General features: G+C 35.1%; 1 protein-coding gene and 1 long non-coding RNA gene across 3 annotated transcripts in view; both read right to left on the bottom strand.

The window, feature by feature from the left end:
* Positions 1-919: 919 nt before the first annotated feature.
* LOC121889589 overlaps positions 920-22,807 on the bottom strand; it is a 38,852-nt gene continuing 16,964 nt past the window's right edge. Inside the window, exons 20-28 of one of the 2 annotated variants that reach the window (XM_042401657.1) lie at positions 13,988-14,006; positions 13,471-13,490; positions 13,317-13,333; positions 13,135-13,192; positions 3,568-3,586; positions 3,049-3,068; positions 1,892-1,908; positions 1,710-1,758; positions 920-1,057 (exon numbers count right to left, since the gene is read on the bottom strand). In XM_042401657.1, the coding sequence (XP_042257591.1) occupies positions 1,053-1,057; positions 1,710-1,758; positions 1,892-1,908; positions 3,049-3,068; positions 3,568-3,586; positions 13,135-13,192; positions 13,317-13,333; positions 13,471-13,490; positions 13,988-14,006 (224 nt within the window). In that variant the 3' untranslated portion in view covers positions 920-1,052. Of the gene's footprint in view, positions 1,058-1,709; positions 1,759-1,891; positions 1,909-3,048; positions 3,069-3,567; positions 3,587-12,369; positions 12,473-13,134; positions 13,193-13,316; positions 13,334-13,470; positions 13,491-13,987; positions 14,007-22,807 lie in introns of those variants that run through there. The other variant, XM_042401666.1, reaches the window with a different exon arrangement.
* On the bottom strand, positions 21,378-22,358 carry LOC121889607. The gene is made up of 4 exons (XR_006093575.1): positions 22,344-22,358; positions 22,151-22,217; positions 21,563-21,603; positions 21,378-21,464 (listed from the first exon to the last, which is right to left on the bottom strand). It is a non-coding gene; the product is annotated as an uncharacterized LOC121889607 (long non-coding RNA).

The raw sequence follows: 22,807 nt of genomic DNA, 5'->3' as shown, positions 1-22,807 counted from the left end.
GACTCCTTTAAAGACTCCTTTAAAGACTACACTTGACTACTTTCACATATTGAAATGTCATTTTGCAGAACTTGCTCTCAGGAAAACCACAGCGAGCATCAGAGGTGAATCACACTATTAAACACACACCAAACATCCTGTTTAAAGAACTAACTACGTGTTTTATTTAGATTAATCTACCACATTGGGGCTAACCTCAGAAGACAGAGTAAGTTTGTTCCTAATTTCTTTTGCTTTCTTGTTGTTTTTCTCAGAGTAGCTTTTAGACAGAGAGGGGCAGAACTACTGATATGCAGCGTCTCAGTTTCACCTTTTTTAGTGTGTGTGTAAAATACTTACAGTTTTAGAAATTGTTATTTTTCAGGGACACCTCTCCGCACACACATGGAATATTGATAGACTAAGTACTTATCATCAGTTCTTTCCCATTTTACCTTATATCTCCAAATTATGCTGCACAAACTGTGTTTTACATCAAGAAGGTGAAGTGCCACATTGATTTAATTAATATTTTTAAGTTTTTAAAAAAAATGTATTTTATTATACAAAGTATACTGTATACACTGAAAGAATTAATTCAGTTGTGATTGTTTTTGTCTTTGTGTTATTGTAGATTAACTCTTGTTTTGTTTAGTTTTGTATTTGTTTACATAAAAAGTACATTTGTTTATCACTCCTCTTGTGTAAAGCACTTTGTAGAAACTTGTTTTGTGTCTAGAGTTTTATGAATAAACATGAACCTAAACTTAAATTTTTGAAATGAATGGGACTTCTTTTTAATAGTTGTGTATAATGTTTTTATTATTTAAAGCATTGCGACACATGATTCATGTTATCTTCTGACCTAACTTAATTTTCTATCCATTCAGTAAAATTTAACCGTTTACACCGTTCTAAAAAAAATGTAAATAATGCAAACATTGTAAGAAAGCAAAATGAAAATAAAGATGCAAGAAAAACAACACTTGAAATTCAAAATGGCTTTAGAGAGCTGTACACTGTATCCCCCCGGTGAGATGCGGCTCGCTCCTCTAAGGTGCAGTTTTTGGTATTTATTCTGTGAAAAGAAAGAAACAGACATGACTTAATTCTTCTCAGTGAACCTTTCTCATTTATTGAGATTTAAAAGTTGCAAGTGCTGAATGTCTGTAACAACTTATAGAATTCACACATTTTCATGACTGCTCCTGAAATAGAAATGATACTTGTTCTAGTTTAGCAAATTTTAAGCACTTGGGCCACCAAGTGGCTAATATTATATTTGTTCAATGTTCTTTACAATCATCTATCTCTGCACAACAACCTTCATGTCATCTGTTATGTAAACCTAAAATAATAACCTAAATAAAGCTTTTACATGTATCCATTCATTGGCATTTTAATAAAATCCATAACCATTGACACAGTCACTTTTAAGTGTTTGATATGAAAAGTTAATTATATATTGCTTCCATGACCAATCTATTAACATCAGAATCCATTTATAATCTTCTAAGTAACTCTCAAAAAATGAAATCCCCATTGGTAAAAGTAATAATAATTCTTCAATCTCAGGCTTACCAAATAAACAGTACATGCAGTATTTTCCACGTATTTATTAATTTAATTTGACCATAGTGGTCATGCTTAAGTAATCCATTAAAACTATTCCCCAACATTTTAGAACCTTATACTTCATTCAAGTTAAGAGAAAGAGAAAATCAGCTCACCAATATTGCATTTATAGATGACGATACTGTAGGTTTCATCATAACCAGCCTGCAAATTCTTAATTGAAATGATAAAGGAGAGGGAGAGAGAGAGTAACCTCATGTAAGACACCATGGTCATGAAGGAAAACTTCTTGGCAGAAACAGAAGTTTTCAAATCCCCATCCACTGTTGAGACTTACCATATAATCCCTGTAATCTGAAACAGAAACCAAAGCACTCCTTAGTGCACTTTAACAAACAGGTGCAAATAAAATATACATGTATAACACTGATCAATTGCATTGACATGATCATTACAGCGAATGCAAAAGAGTTTTTGGTATTTATTCTGTGAAAAGAAAGAAACAGACGTGACTTAATTCTTCTCAGTGAACCTTTCTCATTTATTGAGATTTAAAAGTTGCAAATGTTGAATATCTGTCATGCCACAATAACAACTTATAGAATTCACACATTTTCATGACTGCTCCTGAAATAGAAATTATACTTATTTTAATTCTAGCAAATTTTAAGCACTGGGGCCACCAAGTGGCTAATATCATATTTGTTCAATGTTCTTTACTATCATCTATCCCTGTAAAACAAACTTCATGTCATCTGTTATGTAAACCTAAAATAATAACCTAAATAAAGCTTTTATATGTATCCATTCATTGGCATTTTAATAAAATCCATAACCATTTCAACGGTGACTTTTAGGTGTTTGATATGAAAAGTTAATTGTATATTGCTTCCATGACCAATCTATTAACATCAGAATCCATTTATAATCTTCTAGGTAACTCTCAAAAAAATGAAATCCCCATTGGTAAAAGTAATAATAATTCTTCAATCTCAGGTTTACCAAATAAACAGTACATGCAGTATTTTCCAGGTATTTATTAATTTAATTTGACCATAGTGGTCATGCTTAAGTAATCCATTAAAACTATTCCCCAACATTTTAGAACCTTATACTTCATTCAAGTTAAGAGAAAGAGAAAATCAGCTCACCAATATTGCATTTATAGATGACCATACTGTAGGTTTCATCATAACCAGCCTGCAAGTTCTTAATTGAAATGATAAAGGAGAGGGAGAGAGAGAGTAACCTCATGTAAGACATGACTAAGACAAGTCATGAAGGAAAACCTCTTAGCAGAAACAGAAGTTTTCAAATCCCCATCCACTGTTGAGACTTACCATATAATCCCTATAATCTGAAACAGAAACCAAAGCACTCCTTAGTACACTCTAACAAACAGGTGCAAATAAAATATACAGGTATAACATTGATCAATTGCATTGACATGATCATTACAGCAAATGCAAAAGAGGAAGAAATACTTTGATTTACCAGTGATGATGGCTTTTGGTCTAAATGAAAATAATAGAAAAAGTTTTTTGTTAGTGTCATTACAGAGAAAAACAGTTATATAAACGAAGAATGTAAAATCCAAATAAATATAGTTTGTGTTATTGTGTTGGTTTCCCAAACATCTCTGAATACCTGAACAGCTATCAATATTTCATTCATCACATCCTGACTTAATTATACATCATCTGATTGGCTATCAGCTGACTAGTAATATCCAGTCACATTCATACAAGTCTACAGGACATCCTTTCAATCCTGATAGCTCAGACATCTGTTTACTACAACGTATGTTTTCAATGTGCTGGGGGTGTTAGTTTTACCAGCATAACCATCACTGCTAGTCTGATTAACTGAGAGCCCGGTCAGTTTTGTTATAAGGGGTACATAATCCTCTCAATGAATGTCTGAAACTATGAATTTAAAACTGGGCAACAATGATAAAGAAGATGACACCAACTTGGTTTAACCTGGGAATGTTTAAGAGAAAAAGTTTCTTACCTCTTGAAAGCACATTTTTCTAGAAAAAGCAAAAAAAAAATCATCAAAATCTGATTATTGAAATATATGTTATCAGTTTACCTATAATTCTGTCATCCTGTTTTTCCATATTTTAATGTTATTATCTTGATCTATTCTCCACACAAAACATCTGTTGCATGTCTGTCAGTCCTGGAGGAGGAATCCCTCCTCTGTTGCTCTTTCTGATTTTTCTTCAATTTTTTCCCCAATAAAGGGTCTTTTGGGGGTTTGTGTCTTTCTTTATCTGAATCGAAGGTCTGAGGAAAGAAGATGTTGTATTGCTGTACAAATTGTAAAAGCCCCCTGAGGCTAATTTGTCATTTGTGGTATTGGGTTATATGATTGAAAATGGACTTGCTTAACTTGACATTGCGAAACTGTAATAATCTCTAATAAAATGCAAATATTGAATACAAGTCACTTCTTTATGTTTTACCAAAAAAGAACTAAACTTCTTTAAAGAAACGTGAAGCCACATCAAAGATTTCCTACAACTGCAGTTGGGTTTTACAATAAGAATAAAGCACATATGTATTCCAGCTTATCCCATGTACCTTGTTTTTTCAACTGTGATTGGAAGCCAATATCTTTATTTCAGTATTATTCGACAAACTGGTTAAATGAGACAATAAAGAGATAATGTGATTTAAATCAGCAAGTTCTAACTTGAGCAACTTTGAACAACATATCTCCATGCTAAAAAAAAAAACCCTCACATCACATCTTGAACAGATTTCTTGGACACTGAAATAAACTCTGTTGGGGTAAAATTTTAAAGTCTTACCAATTGTGCTTTGGTTGTAGAGAGGTGCAAATCCCAGCAAGATGACACCTACAGTTACTCCAAAACCAGCCACAACTACTACCAACTTCCATATCCACGTTTCTGTTTTGGAACAACAAAGGCCACAAACAAGTGTCATTGCAACTAATACGACTTTAATGTGAATAAAGTTGTAAACATGATGAATCATTTCAATTCAGGTTAAGGATATATTAACCATCGTAATTATGAAATACAGCTTGTTTCACTGTGACACTGCAGAGCAATAGCCTCCATAATACTTAAACCCAGCAGAAAACAGAAACGTACAGTAGTGTCTAGGCTAAAGTCGGGGTTAGCCCACTTTGGATTGTGCAAGTGTGAAAGCTTTTTTTGCATGGGGCTAAGAATGCTCTAAGAATTATTTTAGCTGTGGGCTAAGTGCAGTGTGAAAAGCCCTTCAAAGTTATTCTCAAGATAAATTATGAAATGTTCAGACTGAAGGCACAGGCCCACTGATTTGATTCACATAACTTCTTCTCTGACTAACCAATGAATATCAGGCATCCTTGCCGGTATGCAAGTCATTTTTTAATATATTTAATATAATGTTTTTTTTGTTGTTTTTTTTCATTTTATTCACATTTTGCACAAAGAACATGACATGACTGAAACACAGTATGTGTGAGTTACTGTTTGTATAGCTTTGGCTGTTGCTAAATGTTTTAATTGTGTACAAGAAAAATCATGGCCGTACGGACAGTCCTTTTTAAAGAAGAACCAAACTGTCAGTAACCACTGATTTAATAAGAAAGTTCTGTAATCAAAGCAATATTTTTTTAGTTGCAGGAAACTTAATTTGTGCCCAAAATCAACAAACTGCAGAGCTACTGAATCTCAGGTGAGGTTTGAAGATGACTTAGTTGAAGAGAGCAGCACTTTACCTACAGGTTTTTATAATTTCAATTATGTCAATTTTAGATATTAATTTTAGTCTCCATTTTTATTAATAAAATTAAACTTTTTGTAGAGTCAAGCTCTTTATGTGTGCATGTTTGCATATGAAAGAAGTGCACATAAGAAAAAAGTTTATTTTGGCTATTGGACAAAAACCAAACCTACGCCTTTGAGGAAAATACTTAAAAAATACTTTAATTAAACTATGTTAACAATTTCTTATTCTTATTACGATGGTGTAAGAAATTAAAATCTTATTGCTCACCTGAAACTGTTTTCAGTGGGAATACAATAAACAATGACTTAATAATGTTTATAACTGCAAACAAGATGACTTTTTAGCATCAGAGAATCCTGCTGTTTCTGATTTGTAATTAAGGAAACTAATTGTGAATTTCCCAGTAAAAACTAAGTAGCTACTTGCTGTTGTTTTGTAGGCTGATGCTTTAGTGGACATTCAGACCAAAAACATTCCTGTGTTAAACCAAAGCAGGGCAAAAATAATAATGAATTAATCAGGAATTACTTAGTAACTACTTAGTATGATATATCGCTTCATATGAGGGTACCCGAAAAGAGCAATGTTTAAATAACCATGAATAGTTACTGTTTTGTTGCACTCAGCAATTCACAGATATTTATGGACTTATCATTACCAAATATACAGTAATATTGTAACTTCCAGTCTGCTCTCTTGAACGATTTTATCCACCAGAGGCCTGGCTGCTTTTTGGACACTTTTTAAATGTGTTTTTGTATTTATGTATTTATGAATAAATAGTCAGACACGTTAAAAACATTCACAGCAATGCGTCTTAGCATTTTTGGGGCTTATCATAGTTTCAACAGCAGTTGTCACACTACCTTTTGTACTGAGATTAATCAGTAACTGTTTCTTGAAAATAACAATAACACAGATATTAAAAATGACACATATTTCAACATTTTCAAAAAGGTCAGAGAAAGTAACTGTCACCTGATGTTGTTTTCAAAACAGTCTGACCTGGTGAATAAAAATAAATAATAATTTAAATACAGTATTTTCAATACGAAATATATACATTTTGTGTTTAAATCATCCATTAAGACATATGCCTGTAATTTCATTACCTGATGCTAGTTTTACAGGAGTTACAGAAGTGGAAGCACTGTTAACATTCAGACCTGAAGAATAATGATACAAAGACCTTTCAAAACTTGATCACATTTCAGATTCATAGCATACTCCTGGTGATTTTAAAAGAAAATAAATCAAATATAATCTGTCACATCAATCCATATTTGTGCTATTTGTAACATTCAAATTGCTAAAATTAATATTTATGTATCATCTGAGTTCAATGTGTGATATGTAATACAAAGACAGTGTAATTAGATCTATCATTACTTAGAAAACATTTTCTCAAACAAAAAGAATACCTTTATCATCTCCGCCCACAGGTGACTTTGTAATGGAAATGGAGGTTGTTAAATCAGTTTTTCTTTTGTTGTTTTCTGCCGCACCTACAAAGAAATCACAAGTGAAACTTTACATCACACTGTTGTTTTTATGTGCTGATACTTTATCACTTTATTAGATATAATAATATCAGGTGATGGGAATAATATTCACTCACTTTGTATGGTGATGGAGGTTGTGTCGCTGTGTGGAGATGGAGAATTTATATCTCCAATCTTTACAGTGTAATAACATTTTACTTCAACCTCAGCCGGTGATCTCTGATGTGCCATCTTCAGCAGTTCAGTCCCTGTCAGTGTCTGCAGACAAGGGAGGACTCTGACAGTTCCTCCACTTAAAGTGTAGAAATAACACTGAGACACAGACACTGATGGTGGAGTCTGACAGTTCAGTGTGACTGAGTCTGTCTCTGTGATCAGCGGTGGATTCACTGTCAGTTTAGGTGGGACAGATGCTGAAAATTTAAGCATTCAATAACTGAAAATTGCATTTATTTGAAAACATTTCTAATGATACATTTATAATGGAAGAGGATGCACTGAGCCTGAGCTCATTACATGAATTATGTTTTTAAAAAGATTAAATCTGATGCACATATAACATCTTCTCACACTTCCTGTAAAGACCCAACCCCTCAAATTGAGAGCCACTTTGTTGTTTGTAATGACAATATAACATGATATAAAAATATCTAAGTATAAGTCCACAGCATTAATGTTCACTCACATTTTATAGCAACGGAGGACGTGTCACTGTGTGGAGATATAGACTTTGTCTCTCCATGTGTTACAGTGTAATAACATTCCACTTTAACCTCAGCAGGTGATCTCTGATGTGCCATCTGCAGCAGTTCAGTCCCTGTCAGTGTCTGCAGACAAGGGAGGACTCTGATACTTCCTCCACTTAAAGTGTAGAAACACTGAGACACAGACACTGATGGTGGAGTCTGACAGTTCAGTGTGACTGAGTCTGTCTCTGTGATCCCCGGTGGATGCACTGTCAGTTTAGGTGGAAGAAGTGCTGAAAATGTTGAAGTAAACACATTTTAATTTAATTAAGTAATTGCATTTTTCAAGTGTCATGATCACAGGTTGTCATCTGTGTTTTGTTTGCCAACCTCAAGAAAGCTGATCTCACACAGCCTAAAATATAAGCAGGTCTTATTTTGTTGACCCATCCATCCCACCCTCCTTCTCACTATGTGGACTTTGTTGCTCTATAATAACATTACCATATTTCTTCCTTTGCTTCTATAATAATTACTATGGCCTTTAGATACTTTGTTAATTGATATGGCGTTTTGGGGAACTTGCTTAAAAGACAGATTTTGTTGTTTTTCTTGGGAGGATGGTCTTATTTGTTTAAATGAACTGAAACCAACACCAAGCTTAAGTGCACAATTGACAGAACGAGGAGGATGCCGGTTCAGCTCCAACCAACCAGGTGAGTGAACAATACTGTCAGGGACGAGTAGAGCACATGCTCAAAGTGTGTCAAGCTCACCAGGGTTCATGTAAGGCCTGCATGCTAGCAGCTGGTACAGACATGAAGTTCAGTGGTAATTAAATCTTCTGGACCTGACAGCAAATCATTTACCAGAAGCCTACTACCTGCACTGTGACACTTGCAATAAAGAAACACCTCCATTGCATACATCGAATAGTAAATCCATGTAAACATTAAAAAAAAAAAGATTTAAAAAAACCTAATGCCGCTTGACCCCACTGTTGAATGCTGCAGTGTTTCTGCTGATACTGCATTAACTAAATAGCATAGCAGTATAATTACTCACTTTGTATGGTGATGGAGGTTGTGTCACTGTATAGAGATGGAGAATTTATATCTCCAATCTTTACAGTGTAAAAACATTTCACTTCAACCTCAGCAGGTGAACTCTGATGCGCCATCTGCAGCAGTTCAGTCCCTGTCAGTGTCTTCACACAAGGGAGGACTCTGTGAGTTCCTTCACTTAAAGTGTAGAAATAACACTGAAACACAGACACTGATGGTGGAGCCTGACAGTTCAGTGTGACTGAGTCTGTCTTGCTGATCACGGGTGGATTCACTGTTAGTTTAGGTGGAAGATGAGCTGAAAATGTAAAGGTAAACATATGTTTATCAAATACGTAATAGTTGCATTAATTTGTGTAAAAAAAAACTCAAATTAATTAAAGCTGTAAGCAGCATTGAACGGGCCTTCGTGCCCTTGCGCACGTTTGGCCGCGGCGCAGTCGAAGGGCTTCTATCACGGGCATGTAGATGACTTCAGACCCGGGCTGTTTTCAGACAGTGCAAGTAGGAGATAAACATCACTTCCTTTGTCCACTGTTTTGCCTGCTGCTGGGGCTCCTTTGCTGCATTTTTGTAGGGGGCACTATTCAGCCAGTTTGCATCATTCATGGAATATTGTAATGTGGACGTGTTCAGGCCGGGACTCTTATCAAACATGCAAAGTTTGGGGCAGACTGGAGCATTTGCACTAAAGTTACAACAATTTCCTCTGTCATGGCGAAACATCAAAACTCAACGCCACGCCACGGCCACACGCTCCAACGATAGCTAAATTATAGCTTATTAGGCACATTACCGCCACCCTGTGGCCCGGACTGTGGACCAAATATTAAATCCTACACATCAATCCTGTCTGTCTAATAAACTCAAAAAAAACCCAAAACTGCTACTCCACTCACTTGGCAGGTTCATTAAAGTTTTAATGCTGAGATCCAGAACTCTAGTCTTCCTGAGTTCTTCCATCATATATTGTCTTTTTTGATCATACTTAGTACAATCTATGCTTGCATGTGTAATAGTTTCCTCAGCAAAGTGGGAAAAAATATGTGGATATATCGGCAATCGCCAAAAATGAAAGTCAAAAAGTAATCGTGTTAAAAAACTGTGATGTCAATATTGAGCAAAAATAATTGTGATTATGCTTTTTGCCATAATCAAGCACGCCTAAAGAGAGCATAAGTTTTGATTGTTTTCAGTTTTCAGTGTGCCCCTAATTTTTTACATTTAGGAACACATGTACTCCTCGACAAAAAAGTAAGCATCGAACACTGCTGTCAGATGTGTAGAGACAATAAGTAACTGCAGCTGGACACAGAAAAATACTCATATATTTGAATGGAGAGTGTGAGCGAACCGCTAGGTGCTCGGGCCCTAATAAAGGAAATCCATTGATACAGGTTTCAAAGTGGTCAGACTTATAGTTTAGACATCAGAGCCATTTGTTTGATACAAAGTCCATGCCTAGAGATTGCCTCCCCATTGGTTTACATTGTAGGGTGTGATGTGGCACTACAACTTATTACAAAGTTTTTAACAACTTTTGTTCAGCACAGTGTCATAAGTCATTCAAGTTTGAAGCCAATACCATTAACGCCCCAGGAGGAGATAGCGTTTCTTGGGGGTCCAAAATTGGCGCAAAGTCGTACTTTGATGGGCATATTGCGGACTTCCTGTTGGATTTAGGTCAGGGATGTCAGCATATGATTTGTAGGTCTTGATGAGATGAATAATTGAGTTTTGGTTCGATCTCTCTACGACATTCCTACGGGCCGTGGCAGCCATATTAGATACATAGGTGGCGCTATAGATCACATTTTGGCACTTTGGGGGATAATTTTTACATTTTATCAAATTTTTCACCAGACCTGATGTGCGTGCCAAATTTAGTGAGTTTTTGAGCATGTTTAGGGGGTCAAATTAAGGGTTGAAGTGGTGGATTAATAAAGAAAGAATGAGAAGAAGAAGAAAGAAACAAACACACGAAATACAATAGGGTCTTCGCCCCTTTGGGGCTCAGGCCCTAAAGAAGAAGAAAGAAACAAACACACAAAATACAATAGGGTCTTTGCCCCTTTGGGGCTCAGGCCCTAATAAGAAGAAGAAAGAAACAAACATACGAAATACAATAGGGTCTTTGCCCCTTTGGGGCTCAGGCCCTAATAAGAAGAAGAAAGAAACAAACATACGAAATACAATAGGGTCTTCGCTCCTTTGGGGCTCAGGCCCTAATAAATTTCCCATACAGTGACAACAGTACAGCAGGACATGAAAGGGCAATAGTTCATAGACTGACCTTGTGCTTGGATTTCATGAAAACAATCTGTTGGAAAAACAATGTGTTAACAAGGTAAATAAATGCAATAATAACTCATTAAGAACTTCAACAAGTTGTAGACGGATTAAAACTTTACCAAATGTGTAATTCTATCAATCAGAGGTAGGCATGCTGTGGTATATTAACATGCTGATACATATTAATATACATACGATGCATATTGATTTCATGATTGGGTTATGCTTTAGATTAATCGATTCCCAATTTACAGTGTAATTGTTTGTGCTGATGGTGTACCAGCACAGTATATATTGATGTAGGTACAAGAGAACAAGATGTGAAGTTAACAATTAAAGGTGGTAACAATCTGGGAATTTAAAAAGAATTTATACTGTAGGTAGTTTTTAAACTGACAGGTATCTATTTTAATATTACGAGGTATGTATGATCTTCTTCTCTTCTTCTCACCTAGTTAGGACCAAAAATTACACTGTAAATTGTGAATAATTACACCGTACGCTGTGGGCTGTAATCTAAAGAATTAACCAGTGTTTGCAAGGTGAACCTGCATTGGTTTGTATATTAATGATGAAAGAATCAATAGAGGGTTTAACTTACGCATGAAGATGACAAACAACAGGAGTCCTGCCATGATGAAGCTGAAGATTAAGACTGACCAGGACTCTTTTAAAGACTACACTTGTGTCTATGGTTAGACTTTCACATACTGAAATGTCATTTTGCAGAACTCGCTCTCCGGAAAACCACAGCGAGCATCAGAGGTGAATCACACTATTAAACAGGCCACGGAAATACACACACCAAACATCCTTTTCAAAGAACTAACTACGTGTTTTATTTAATTAATCTACCACATCGGTGGCTAACCTCATTTCTTTTGCTTTCTGGTTGTTTTTCTCAGAGTGACTTTTAAACAGAGATGGGCAGAACCAATGATGAGCAGCGTCTCAGTTTCACTTCTCTTTGGTGTTTGTGTGTGTGTGTGTGTGTGTGTAAAATATCATATCCAAATTATGCTGCATAAACTGTGTGTTTTTACATCAAGTTGATAAAGTGTCACATTGATTTAATTAATATGTTTAAGTCATCTTTTAAAATGTATTTTCTTATTATACAAGGTATACTGTATACAAGGAAATAACTTCACTAAACAGCTGTGATTGTTTTTATCTCTTTGTGTTACTGTAGGTTAAATCTTGTTTTGTTGGTTTTTACTGTTTTCTGTGTATGTGTGTTGTATTTGTTTACATAAAAAGTACATTTGTTTGTCATTCCTCTTGTGTAAAGCACTTTGTAGAAACTTGTTTTGTGTCTAGAGCTTTATGAATAAACATGAACCTGAACTTCAACTTTTGAAATAAATGGGACTTCTTTTTAATAGTTGTGTATAATGTTTTTATTATTTAAAGCAATTTTCTATCCATTCAGTAAAATTCAACAAAGGCATTACACCGTTCTAAAAAATGTAAACAGTGTAAACATTGTAAGAAAGCAAAATGAAAATAAAGATGCAAGATAAACAACACTTGAAATTCAAAATGGCTTTAGAGAGCTGTACACTGTATCGCCCTGGTGAGATGCAGCTCGCTCCTCTAAGGTGCAGTTTTTGGTATTTATTCTGTGAAAAGAAAGAAACAGACGTGACTTAATTCTTCTCAGTGAACTTTGATTATTTATTGAGATTTAAAAGTTGCAGATGTTGAATATCTGTCATGCCACAATAACAACACATATTCACACATTTTCATGACTGCTCCTGAAATGGAAATTATACTTGTTTTAATTCTAGTCAATTTTAAGCACTGGGGCCACCAAGTGGCTAATATTATATTTGTTCAATGTTCTTTACAATCATCTATCTCTGTACAACAACCTTCATGTCATCTGTTATGTAAACCTAAAATAATAACCTAAATAAAGCTTTTACATGTATCCATTCATTGGCATTTTAATAAAATCCATAACCATTGCAACAGTCACTTTTAAGTGTTTGATATGAAAAGTTAATTATATATTGCTTCCATGACCAATCTATTAACATCAGAATCCATTTATAATCTTCTAGGTAACTCTCAAAAAAATGAAATCCCCATTGGTAAAAGTAATAATAATTCTTCAATCTCAGGTTTACCAAATAAACAGTACATGCTGTATTTTCCAGGTATTTATTAATTTAATTTGACCATGGTGGTCATGCTTAAGTAATCCATTAAAACTATTCCCCAACATTTTAGAACCTTATACTTCATTCAAGTTAAGAGAAAGAGAAAATCAGCTCACCAATATTGCATTTATAGATGACCATACTGTAGGTTTCATCATAACCAGCCTGCAAGTTCTTAATTGAAATGATAAAGGAGAGGGAGAGAGAGAGTAACCTCATGTAAGACACCATGATCATGAAGGAAAACCTCTTAGCAGAAACAGAAGTTTTCAAATCCCCATCCACTGTTGAGACTTACCATATAATCCCTGTAATCTGAAACAGAAACCAAAGCACTCCTTAGTACACTTTAACAAACAGGTGCAAGTAAAACATACAGGTATAACACTGATCAATTGCATTGACATGATCATTACAGCAAATGCAAAAGAGGAAGAAATACTTTGATTTACCAGTGATGATGGCTTTTGGTCTAAATGAAAATAATAGAAAAAGTTTTTTGTTAGTGTCATTACAGAGAAAAACAGTTATATAAACGAAGAATGTAAAATCCAAATAAATATAGTTTGTGTTATTGTGTTGGTTTTCCCAAACATCTCTGAATACCTGAACAGCTATCATTTCATTCATCACATCCTGACTTAATTATACATCATCTGATTGGCTATCAGCTGACTAGTAATATCCAGTCACATTCATACAAGTCTACAGGACATCCTTTAAATCCTGACAGTTCAGACATCTGTTTACTACAACGTATGTTTTCAATGTGCTGGGGGTGTTAGTTTTACCAGCATAACCATCACTGCTAGTCTGATTAACTAAGAGCCCAATCAGTTTTGTTATAAGAGGTACATAATCCTCTCAATGAATGTCTGAAACTATGAATTTAAAACTGGGCAACAATGATAAAGAAGATGACACCAACTTGGTTTAACCTGGGAATGTTTAAGAGACAAAGTTTCTTACCTCTTGAAAGCACATTTTTCTAGAAAAAGCAAAAAAAATCATCAAAATCTGATTATTGAAATATATGTTATCAGTTTATCTATAATTCTGTCATCCTGTTTTTCGATATTTTAATGTTATTATCTTGGTCTATTCTCCACACAAAACATCTGTTGCATGTCTGTCCGTCCTGGAGGAGGAATCCCTCCTCTGTTGCTCTTTCTGAGGTTTCTTCAGTTTTTTCCCCATTAAAGGGTCTTTTGGGGGTTTGTGTTTTTCTTTATCTGAATCGAAGGTCTGAGGAAAGAAGATGTTGTATTGCTGTACAAATTGTAAAAGCCCCCTGAGGCTAATTTGTCATTTGTGACATTGGGCTGTATGAATGAAAATGGAGTTGCTTAACTTGACATTGCGAAACTGTAATAATCCCTAATAAAATGCAAATGTTGAATACAAGTCACTTCTTTATGTTTTACTAACAAGAAATAAACTTCCTTTAGAGGAAATGTGAAGCCACTTCAAAGATTTCCTACAACTGCCGTCGGGTTTTACAATAAGAATAAAGCACATATGTATTCCAGCTTAAGGCCAATATTTTTATTTCAGTATTATTAGAAAAACTGGTTAAATGAGACGAGGAAAAGATAATGTGATTTAAATCAGCAAGTTCTAACTTGAGCAACTTTGAACAACATATCTCCATGCTAAAAAAAAACCTCACATCACATCTTGAACAGATTTGTTCAAATCACTGAAATAAACTTTGTTGGGGTAAAAATTTTAAAGTCTTACCAATTCTGCTTTGATTGTAGAGAAGTGCAAATCCCAGCAAGATGACACCTACAGTTACTCCAAAACCAGCAAACTTCCATATCAATGTTTCTTTTTGGAACAACAAAGACCACAAACAAGTGTCATTGCAACTAATACGACTTTAATGTGAATAAAGTTGTAAACATGATGAAATTAACCATCGTAATTATGAAATACAGCTTATTTCACTGTGACACTGCAGAGCAATAGCCTCCATAATACTTAAACCCAGCAGAAAACAGAAACGTACAGTAGTGTCTAGGCTAAAGTCGGGGTTAGCCCACTTTGGATTGTGCAAGTGTGAAAGCTTTTTTAGCCTGGGGCTAAGAATGCTCTAAGAATGATTTTAGCTGTGGGCTAAGTGCAGTGTGAAAAGCCCTTAAAACTAATTCTCAAGATAAATTATGAAATGTTCAGACTGAAGGCACAGGCCCACTGATTTGATTCACATAATTCTTCTCTGACTAACCAATGAATATCAGGCATCCTTGCCAGTATGCAAGTAATTTTTTAATATATAATGTTTTTTTTGTTGTTTTTTTTTCATTTTATTCACATTTTGCACAAAGAACATGACATGACTGAAACACAGTATGTGTGAGCTACTGTTTGTATAGCTTTGGCTGTTGCTAAATGTTTTAATTGCATACAAGAAAAATCATGGCCGTACGGACAGTCCTTTTTAAAGAAGAACCAAACTGTCAGTAACCACTGATTTAATAAGAAAGTTCTGTAATCAAAGCAATATTTTTTTAGTTGCAGGAAACTTAATTTGTGCCCAAAATCAACAAACTGCAGAGCTACTGAATCTCAGGTGAGGTTTGAAGATGACTTAGTTGAAGAGAGCAGCACTTTACCTACAGGTTTTTATAATGTGTCAATTTTAAATATTGATTTTACTCTCCATTTTTATTAATAAAATTAAATAGTAAATATTTGTTTAGAATCAGAGAAAAAAATATGATAGATGTCCTGTTTTAGGCGAGTTATATTAGCAAATACGTGGTCAATATAGAAAAGTTTTTGTGTGTATGTTTGCATATGACAGAAGTGCACATAGGAAAAAAGTTTATTTTGGCTATTGGACAAAAAATGTTCACCAAAATTAAAACCAAACCTACTCCTTTGAGGAAAATACTTAAAAAATACTTTAATTTAACTATGTTAACAATTTCTTATTCTTATTATGATGGTGTAAGAAATTAAAATCTTATTGCTCACCTGAAACTGTTTTCAGTGGGAATACAATGAACAAGAACAGATGGACATAAAAGTGCATAGTTGAAGGCATTTAAAGACTTACACAGTAAGGCATTTTAGCATTTTCATGCAGTAATTAAAAAGTAAGTCTACCTGTTATTTCATCATTAGAGGCTTGATTCGTAAGAGCTGCGTCAGGAGAGGTCATAGTTATACCAGTAAACGTTCCTTGAACACACAAAAACATCAAAATTAAAAATGACAAAAATCACAATATGTTCTGAGAAGTCAACATGGATCATTAAGAACCTGAGTAATTGTGCCACCTGAGGTCGTTTTCACAGGTGAGAGGGATGTAGAGGTTGAACTACCAGTGTTAGTCGGCTTACCAACAGTCTGACCTGGTAATTAAGAAAATATTCAACAACATATTGAAATCTGTTACTGTACATCAGTGTAAGTTGTAGTTTATGTAATGTCATATGCTTTCCATTAACACTAATTTACTATTACTGAAGGCCAAATGTATTTTAGATGATTGTGAACTTTAAAGTGATCTTAACATCGAGTGTTTGAAGTAAACTAACGTAGTGAAGTATAATCAATCATTTTGTCTGGCAGGAATGTAGGATGTACTGTTGTGTAAAGTCAGACTCTTGAGTTCAATATGTGTATTTACAGTAATACAGCACAATTCAAAAAATGAAAATGTCCAAATCTACATCATTTAAAATACTGACTTCTGCGTGAGTAACATTTTTTTCTTGTTGCTATAATCTTGAAGGAATGTCCACTGCATACTCAGTATTGATGACAGTCAGTTACAGTTTGACAGCACTATTTCATAGTAATTATTTATTGTAAAATGCTGCAATGATTAAAACTATTAAAAATAACAAATATAGTGATAGAGTGATTTGTGATATTGCAGCTGACCTACCTGTGGTCATAGTAAGTGTTGGCGTTGTCTGCGTCTTGCTTGACTCTTGTCTAGAGTCAAGTTGTCTGATTTCATTGTCCACAATATCTACAATAAAAGAAGAAAGGAAGGTAGATTTAGCCCTGTCAGTCTCATGTGTGGACAACTGTGTGAAACAGCGTAATTATTTGTGTACTTGAGCTGTTATTTTCACAGAACTAGAACTAGTTTGTTTGTTTGGTTTTTTTTACAATTGTGATGTAAAAAATGATGAATTGTGATGTGTATGCATTGATATGTATGTTTTTGACTTTTAAATGGATGTGTTGTAGCAGTGTAGCATGTATTCATGTCATCTCTGACTTACAAGTCAAGTTTTGTCCGTCACTACGAGGAGACAAAGAGTTGAGTTCACTTCCCAAGGTGTAATCACAGCTGGCATCCTTTCTCAGAACAGAACGTAGAAGTGTCAACAAATCATCTATTGAGACAATAAACTGGCAGAACTTCTGGTTTGTTGAGGTTGTTTCCCTCCGGATGGTTGTTGTTTTTACTGGATGACTTGCTTCTCCAAAGTACAGGTTACAGCTCGTATCATGATTAGCAGATCCAGGCAGTGAGCAAGTGAAGAGAACATGTTCACCATCAAAATGCTGGAGACTCATCTGTGGTTTCTGACCTATCAGAAAGATTAATAAAAGATCAAATAAAAAGTCAAAGCTATAATGTGCCACTTTGCAATCAAGTACACTGTAAGCTGTACATGTATTTATAGATGTCCTACACTCATACAATACAACACTTATAATGCTTAACAACAAGCTAAAATAATAATTCAGTGTATCTGATATTTGTAATATATAATACAAAGTGTAATCAAATTTGTCATTACTCAAAATCAAATTTACACCTGAAATATAACACCAAGCCACTTATCCTGTGCTGACACTATCAAGATACAATAATATCAGTAGATAAGAAGTAGCAGTCACTCACTCTGTATGGTGATGGAGGATGAGTCACTGTGTGGAGAGTGAAAATATGTCTCTCCAAACTTTCCAGCGTAAAAACATTTCACTTCGACCTCAGCAGGTTAACTCTGATGTGCCATCTTCAGCAGGTCAGTCCCTGTCAGTGTCTGCAGACAAGACAGGACACTGATAGTTCCTCCACTTAAAGTGTAGAAATAACACTGAGACACAAGCACTGATGGTGGAGCCTGACAGTTCAGTGAGGCTGAGTCTGTCTCTGTGATCACCGGTGGATTCACTGTCAGCTTAGGACGAAAAGATGCTGAAATTTTAAGCATATGTTGGATTAAATAACTAAAAATCACATTTATTTAAAATGCAATTTTTTATTTCTAAATTTATGAATACTCACTTTGAATGCTGATAGAGGACACATCACTGTCTGGAGATGGATAAGCCATAAGGTAAAAACATGTCACTTTAACCTCAGTGGGTGGACTTTGATTTGTTATCTCGAGCAGCTCAGTCCCTGTCAGAGTCTTCAGACAAGAGAAACTTTTGGCAGGTTTTCCATTTGTGCGGAAAAAACACTGAGACACTGATGCTGGAGCCTGACAGTCCAGTGTGACTGAGTCTGTCTCTGTAATCACCAGTGGATTCACTGTTAGTTTAGGTGGAAGAGATGCTGAAAATTTAGAGGAAGAAATATGTTATCACATCAAATACTGAATTGTTGCATTAATGTGGTGAAATTCCTAATGAGAAATTGTGATTTAATGTACTGTATAGGAAGTAGAGAAAATGTACTCTGCGTCCATGTACACAAATTATCAAATCAAATTAACTGCAGACTGTAATAAACTGTTCAAGCTGTGATGACAGTGCAGCTGTTTATGAACTAATGTCAAACTCAGGACTGACCTTGTGCTTTCATCTCATGAAAGGAATCTGTTGGAGAAACAACATGTTAACAAGAAAAACAGACAAAATAATAACTAATCAATAACTTATAATTAAAATTCCTGACTTCTTCAGACTGATGGAAAAGTATAATAAAACATGCTGATAACAATACAAACATTACATGTTAATCACTTGCTTGTGAATTAAATGTACATGAGTGTGTTTTTGCCAATATTAACTTTGAAAGAGCTTGACAAGAGGTTTAACTCACATATAAGGATGACGAACAGCAGGTGTCCAGCCATGATGAAGCAGAATAATGTGAACGTCCAGCAATACTTTAACGACTACACTTGTGTGTCTGACTACATGGACTTTGACAGACATGAATGTCATTTTACAGAAGTTGCTCTCAGGAAAACCACAGCAAGCATCAGAAGTGAATCACACTGACAGACAGGCCACAGAAACACAGACACACATCATTTATACAGCCCTCAGTATGTGTATGTGTATATTTAGATCAAATCTACCACAGTGCTGTTTAACTGGTAGAAGTAAAAGGTTGCTCATCATTTCTGTTGCTTTTCTAATTGTCTTCCTTATTGTTTGTTTTACTTGTTCTTTTTTGCTAAATTGGGTAGGACTGGTGATATAAATACATACTACACATCACATATATCAAAACCAGACCTTTAAAAACTTCATATTTAATGGCCTTGTTTTTATTGTTTTTGAAGTAACGTAACGATAAAAACACATCAAAAACCAATCAACTTCAGTCTTAAACCAGCAATAATTAATAATCTGGCCACTGGGGGGCAGCAGAGACACGTTGTGAATGCAACATTGACATATCATCACCTTTTACGTGAGTTAAACATCAGAGATGCTTTGACATAAGCAGGAACTGCTTGAACTTCAGGTAGTATGGTATTGGTGGACTTCCTTTGGTAGAGACAGAGTTGATTTTGGGAACTTTTCTACATCATCAGCACGTATCTCAGGGTGACCAATGTTTCACCCCTAAACCAGTACGCCTCACCTGAGTGGAGCAGCAAAGTCAAAACTTGCCTTCACCAGTAGAAGGGTTCCAACTGTTTCCTCTTTCTACGCCACAGCCACCTTGAGCAGATCTCAGCTGCTGCGCCCATGTCCTTGATGGCTTTCTTGAGCTTTTTAAGTGACAGCCGTATTTTCTGGAGAAAGCAATGTACTGATGCTGCTGGAAAGCCTCTACATCTAACTTTAATCAGAAAGTGCTGCATACCAGCCTTTTGCACAGGCTTCATCAATCAAGTTGTCAATACAGTAACCTATCTTATTGAATCTATAAAGCTTAAGTAAATAAAGATTAATATTAAGAGAAGTTTCCTACACTAGTTCTGGTGGTATGACTATCAAGTCAGTTTTTCATATTGTGATTCTTCTCAAAATCACAATATGAAAAATCCTATGATACACAGCTGGGCACACTTTCATGTAAAATACTACAGTATAAACTATCTTTAAATGAATATGACATGCTCAGTCCTCTACTGAAAGCCAGTGAAGCTGCAAGAATGACATTCACTAACTCAAGCCAAAACAGTTTGTTTTGTGCTACTGTGTTTCAAAGTTTGTGTAAGGGCCCAGAACCACAAACTAATCACCAATCTTAGTGTCCTGGTCAGAGTTCTGTCTAATTGGAGCCTAATCGATCCAAACAACATAGACTTGAATATAATAGCTTCATCGTCTGCATATGAGAACACAGAACTTGACCAGGAAGTTTTCATGTCATTAATATGATGCAAAAACAAAAGGGGGCCCAGGACACTACCATGTGGCACTCCACAAGTGATGGGAAAAGTATAGGTCATGCTTATTGCTTACCACACATATTACCTACTAGGGGCAGGCCCAAATCAAAATACGTTATTTGGCAAACCACAAATAGTGGGTTTTTTTTACAAATATTTATTTTGTATAAATATTTTTAAAATTATTTGCTTTTGGGAAGAAAAAAAAAACATGTCAAATACCAGTGTGCAGGTCAGTTTCATCGCTATCTCAGTCTCTCTCCTCTGCTCCGCTCTTACGTCTATCAGCAGGTTTCAACAAGGGGAGTCATATCCACCTGCTACATGACGCACATTTCCTAATATGGATATCACTCCTAGAGTTGGGGATGTTCCCCAGAGATAAAGCTGAGCTACTGACACAAGCAAAGTACTTTCAAGGGACTCTCCATAACCTGTCGTTTGCCTTCTCCTTTCCACAAAGTTAGGTTGTAAAAAATAGGCAATAAATTAAAAGTGCAAAGCAATAATCACCTTTGAAGTTCTTCTCTAAATGTTACACACTATGCTGTCTCTGTGTTATGGGTGTATAAATAAGTAGAGTCTGTCTGCACATTTGTGATACAATTGGTTCTAGCTCAGTAGTCAGCGCTAAACACTTTAACACTTTAATATCCTAAAATTAAAAGTGTAATAAAAACAAAAACTGGATTTTTACACCTATTTCCACTTTTATTTGAATAAAAATATAAATAGTTGTGCTGCCTCAACAAATATAGGGCTGCTTTCTCTTTCTCTATATAGTATAAAAAGTTTGTCTTTCAATGTGCCTGTATGGTGCTGTACACCATATTCTTCGGTGCTGATGCAGTTTGCTCCTCAGAGATGATGGAGTACATATGGTATGTGTCCTGGGAAAAAAAAGACACCAACTGTAAGGACTCTTTAACTCCATAGCATGAACCTATACAGTAAATATATTCAATACTGTGTGTCATGTCTGACTTACATCCTCATTTTTAAGCTCCCCCCCTTTTGGTTTTTCAGAACCTGCGAATAAGAAAGAACCACATACTACTATTTTCCATAAAATTATACATTTCATTACACAGTCTGTAAAAATAAAAGAGGTGAGATGTGTAAGTCCTCTGTAAATAAAAAAGCTTATAGACCACCTGATCTATGTCAAGAATTTGACAATCATTGTGCACACCTAAATTTATACATCGGTAATGAGTCTTCAATGATTAAATACAATATCTGCCTGTATCAAAAAAGTAAAATATTTCAGAAAGTGCAAGTGTTAATAGTCTAACATTTATTGTTACGATTGTTGTTTGTTGAAAAAAGGTAGAAAAGCAACACTGTTATTGAATGTTTTGCTTATTCAGTGATATACAGCTTCTGTAATTAAAGATAGTCATACTACAGTATATACCATCTGGTATATTTTTAAAAAGACCTTGAAAAAAACAAATGCAGTACATACATTGGGAAAGTTATTTATTGTAAGTAATATACAGCAGAAACCTGTTCTCCTTCCTGTAAAAGACCATTATGCTACATTCAGGTTGGTGTAAAGAGAAAAGCAGCTCACCAGTAGGACAGTCAGCACCAGGTTCAGAGCTGATCATACTGTAGGCTTCAGCATTACCTGCAGGTAACTTGTTTGGTAAGAAGAGAGAGGAAGTGAGAGAAACTTATGAATAACTTTAAACACATTAAATCAACCTGAGGAGCCTTGCAATTATGTAAATGTTACATCTGATAAAAACTGTTTTTTAAATTACCTCTCTCTCACCACAGTCAATATTTCTCATGGACACCAAGTCATCTACAACAGAAGGCAAAACAAAGCTCAAAAACATATAAATGCCTACTGTATCTGTGAATATACCATAATGTTGCCTGACTACTTAATATGTACATTACCAGTGACTTTGGTTTGTGTCCTACACAGAAATAAAGGGGGAAACAAGTTTTAATAAAGAGTTTGTCTTCATCACATGAGAAAACAGAAATCACTACATTGGGTCAGTAATTTAAACCTGAGGGTTTGATGGGATTTGAGAAGGTGAATGAACTCTCTCTACTGATTCAACAATTGATCCTTGTGCCCTTGAGCAAGGCACTGTTCTAGTGGTTCTGCTCAGTGGCTGAATGAGAGGACAAGCTGCACTAGGAAGCTACAGTACATGAAGCTGAATGTCTGTATGAAAGTGGTAAAAAGGAAAATATCAAGTCACTCATTTAT

The sequence above is a fragment of the Thunnus maccoyii genome, chromosome 3 (genome assembly GCF_910596095.1).
Source record: "Thunnus maccoyii chromosome 3, fThuMac1.1, whole genome shotgun sequence".
In the NCBI taxonomy this organism is placed as follows: domain Eukaryota; kingdom Metazoa; phylum Chordata; class Actinopteri; order Scombriformes; family Scombridae; genus Thunnus; species Thunnus maccoyii.
This window is presented reverse-complemented; position numbering and strand designations above follow the sequence as displayed.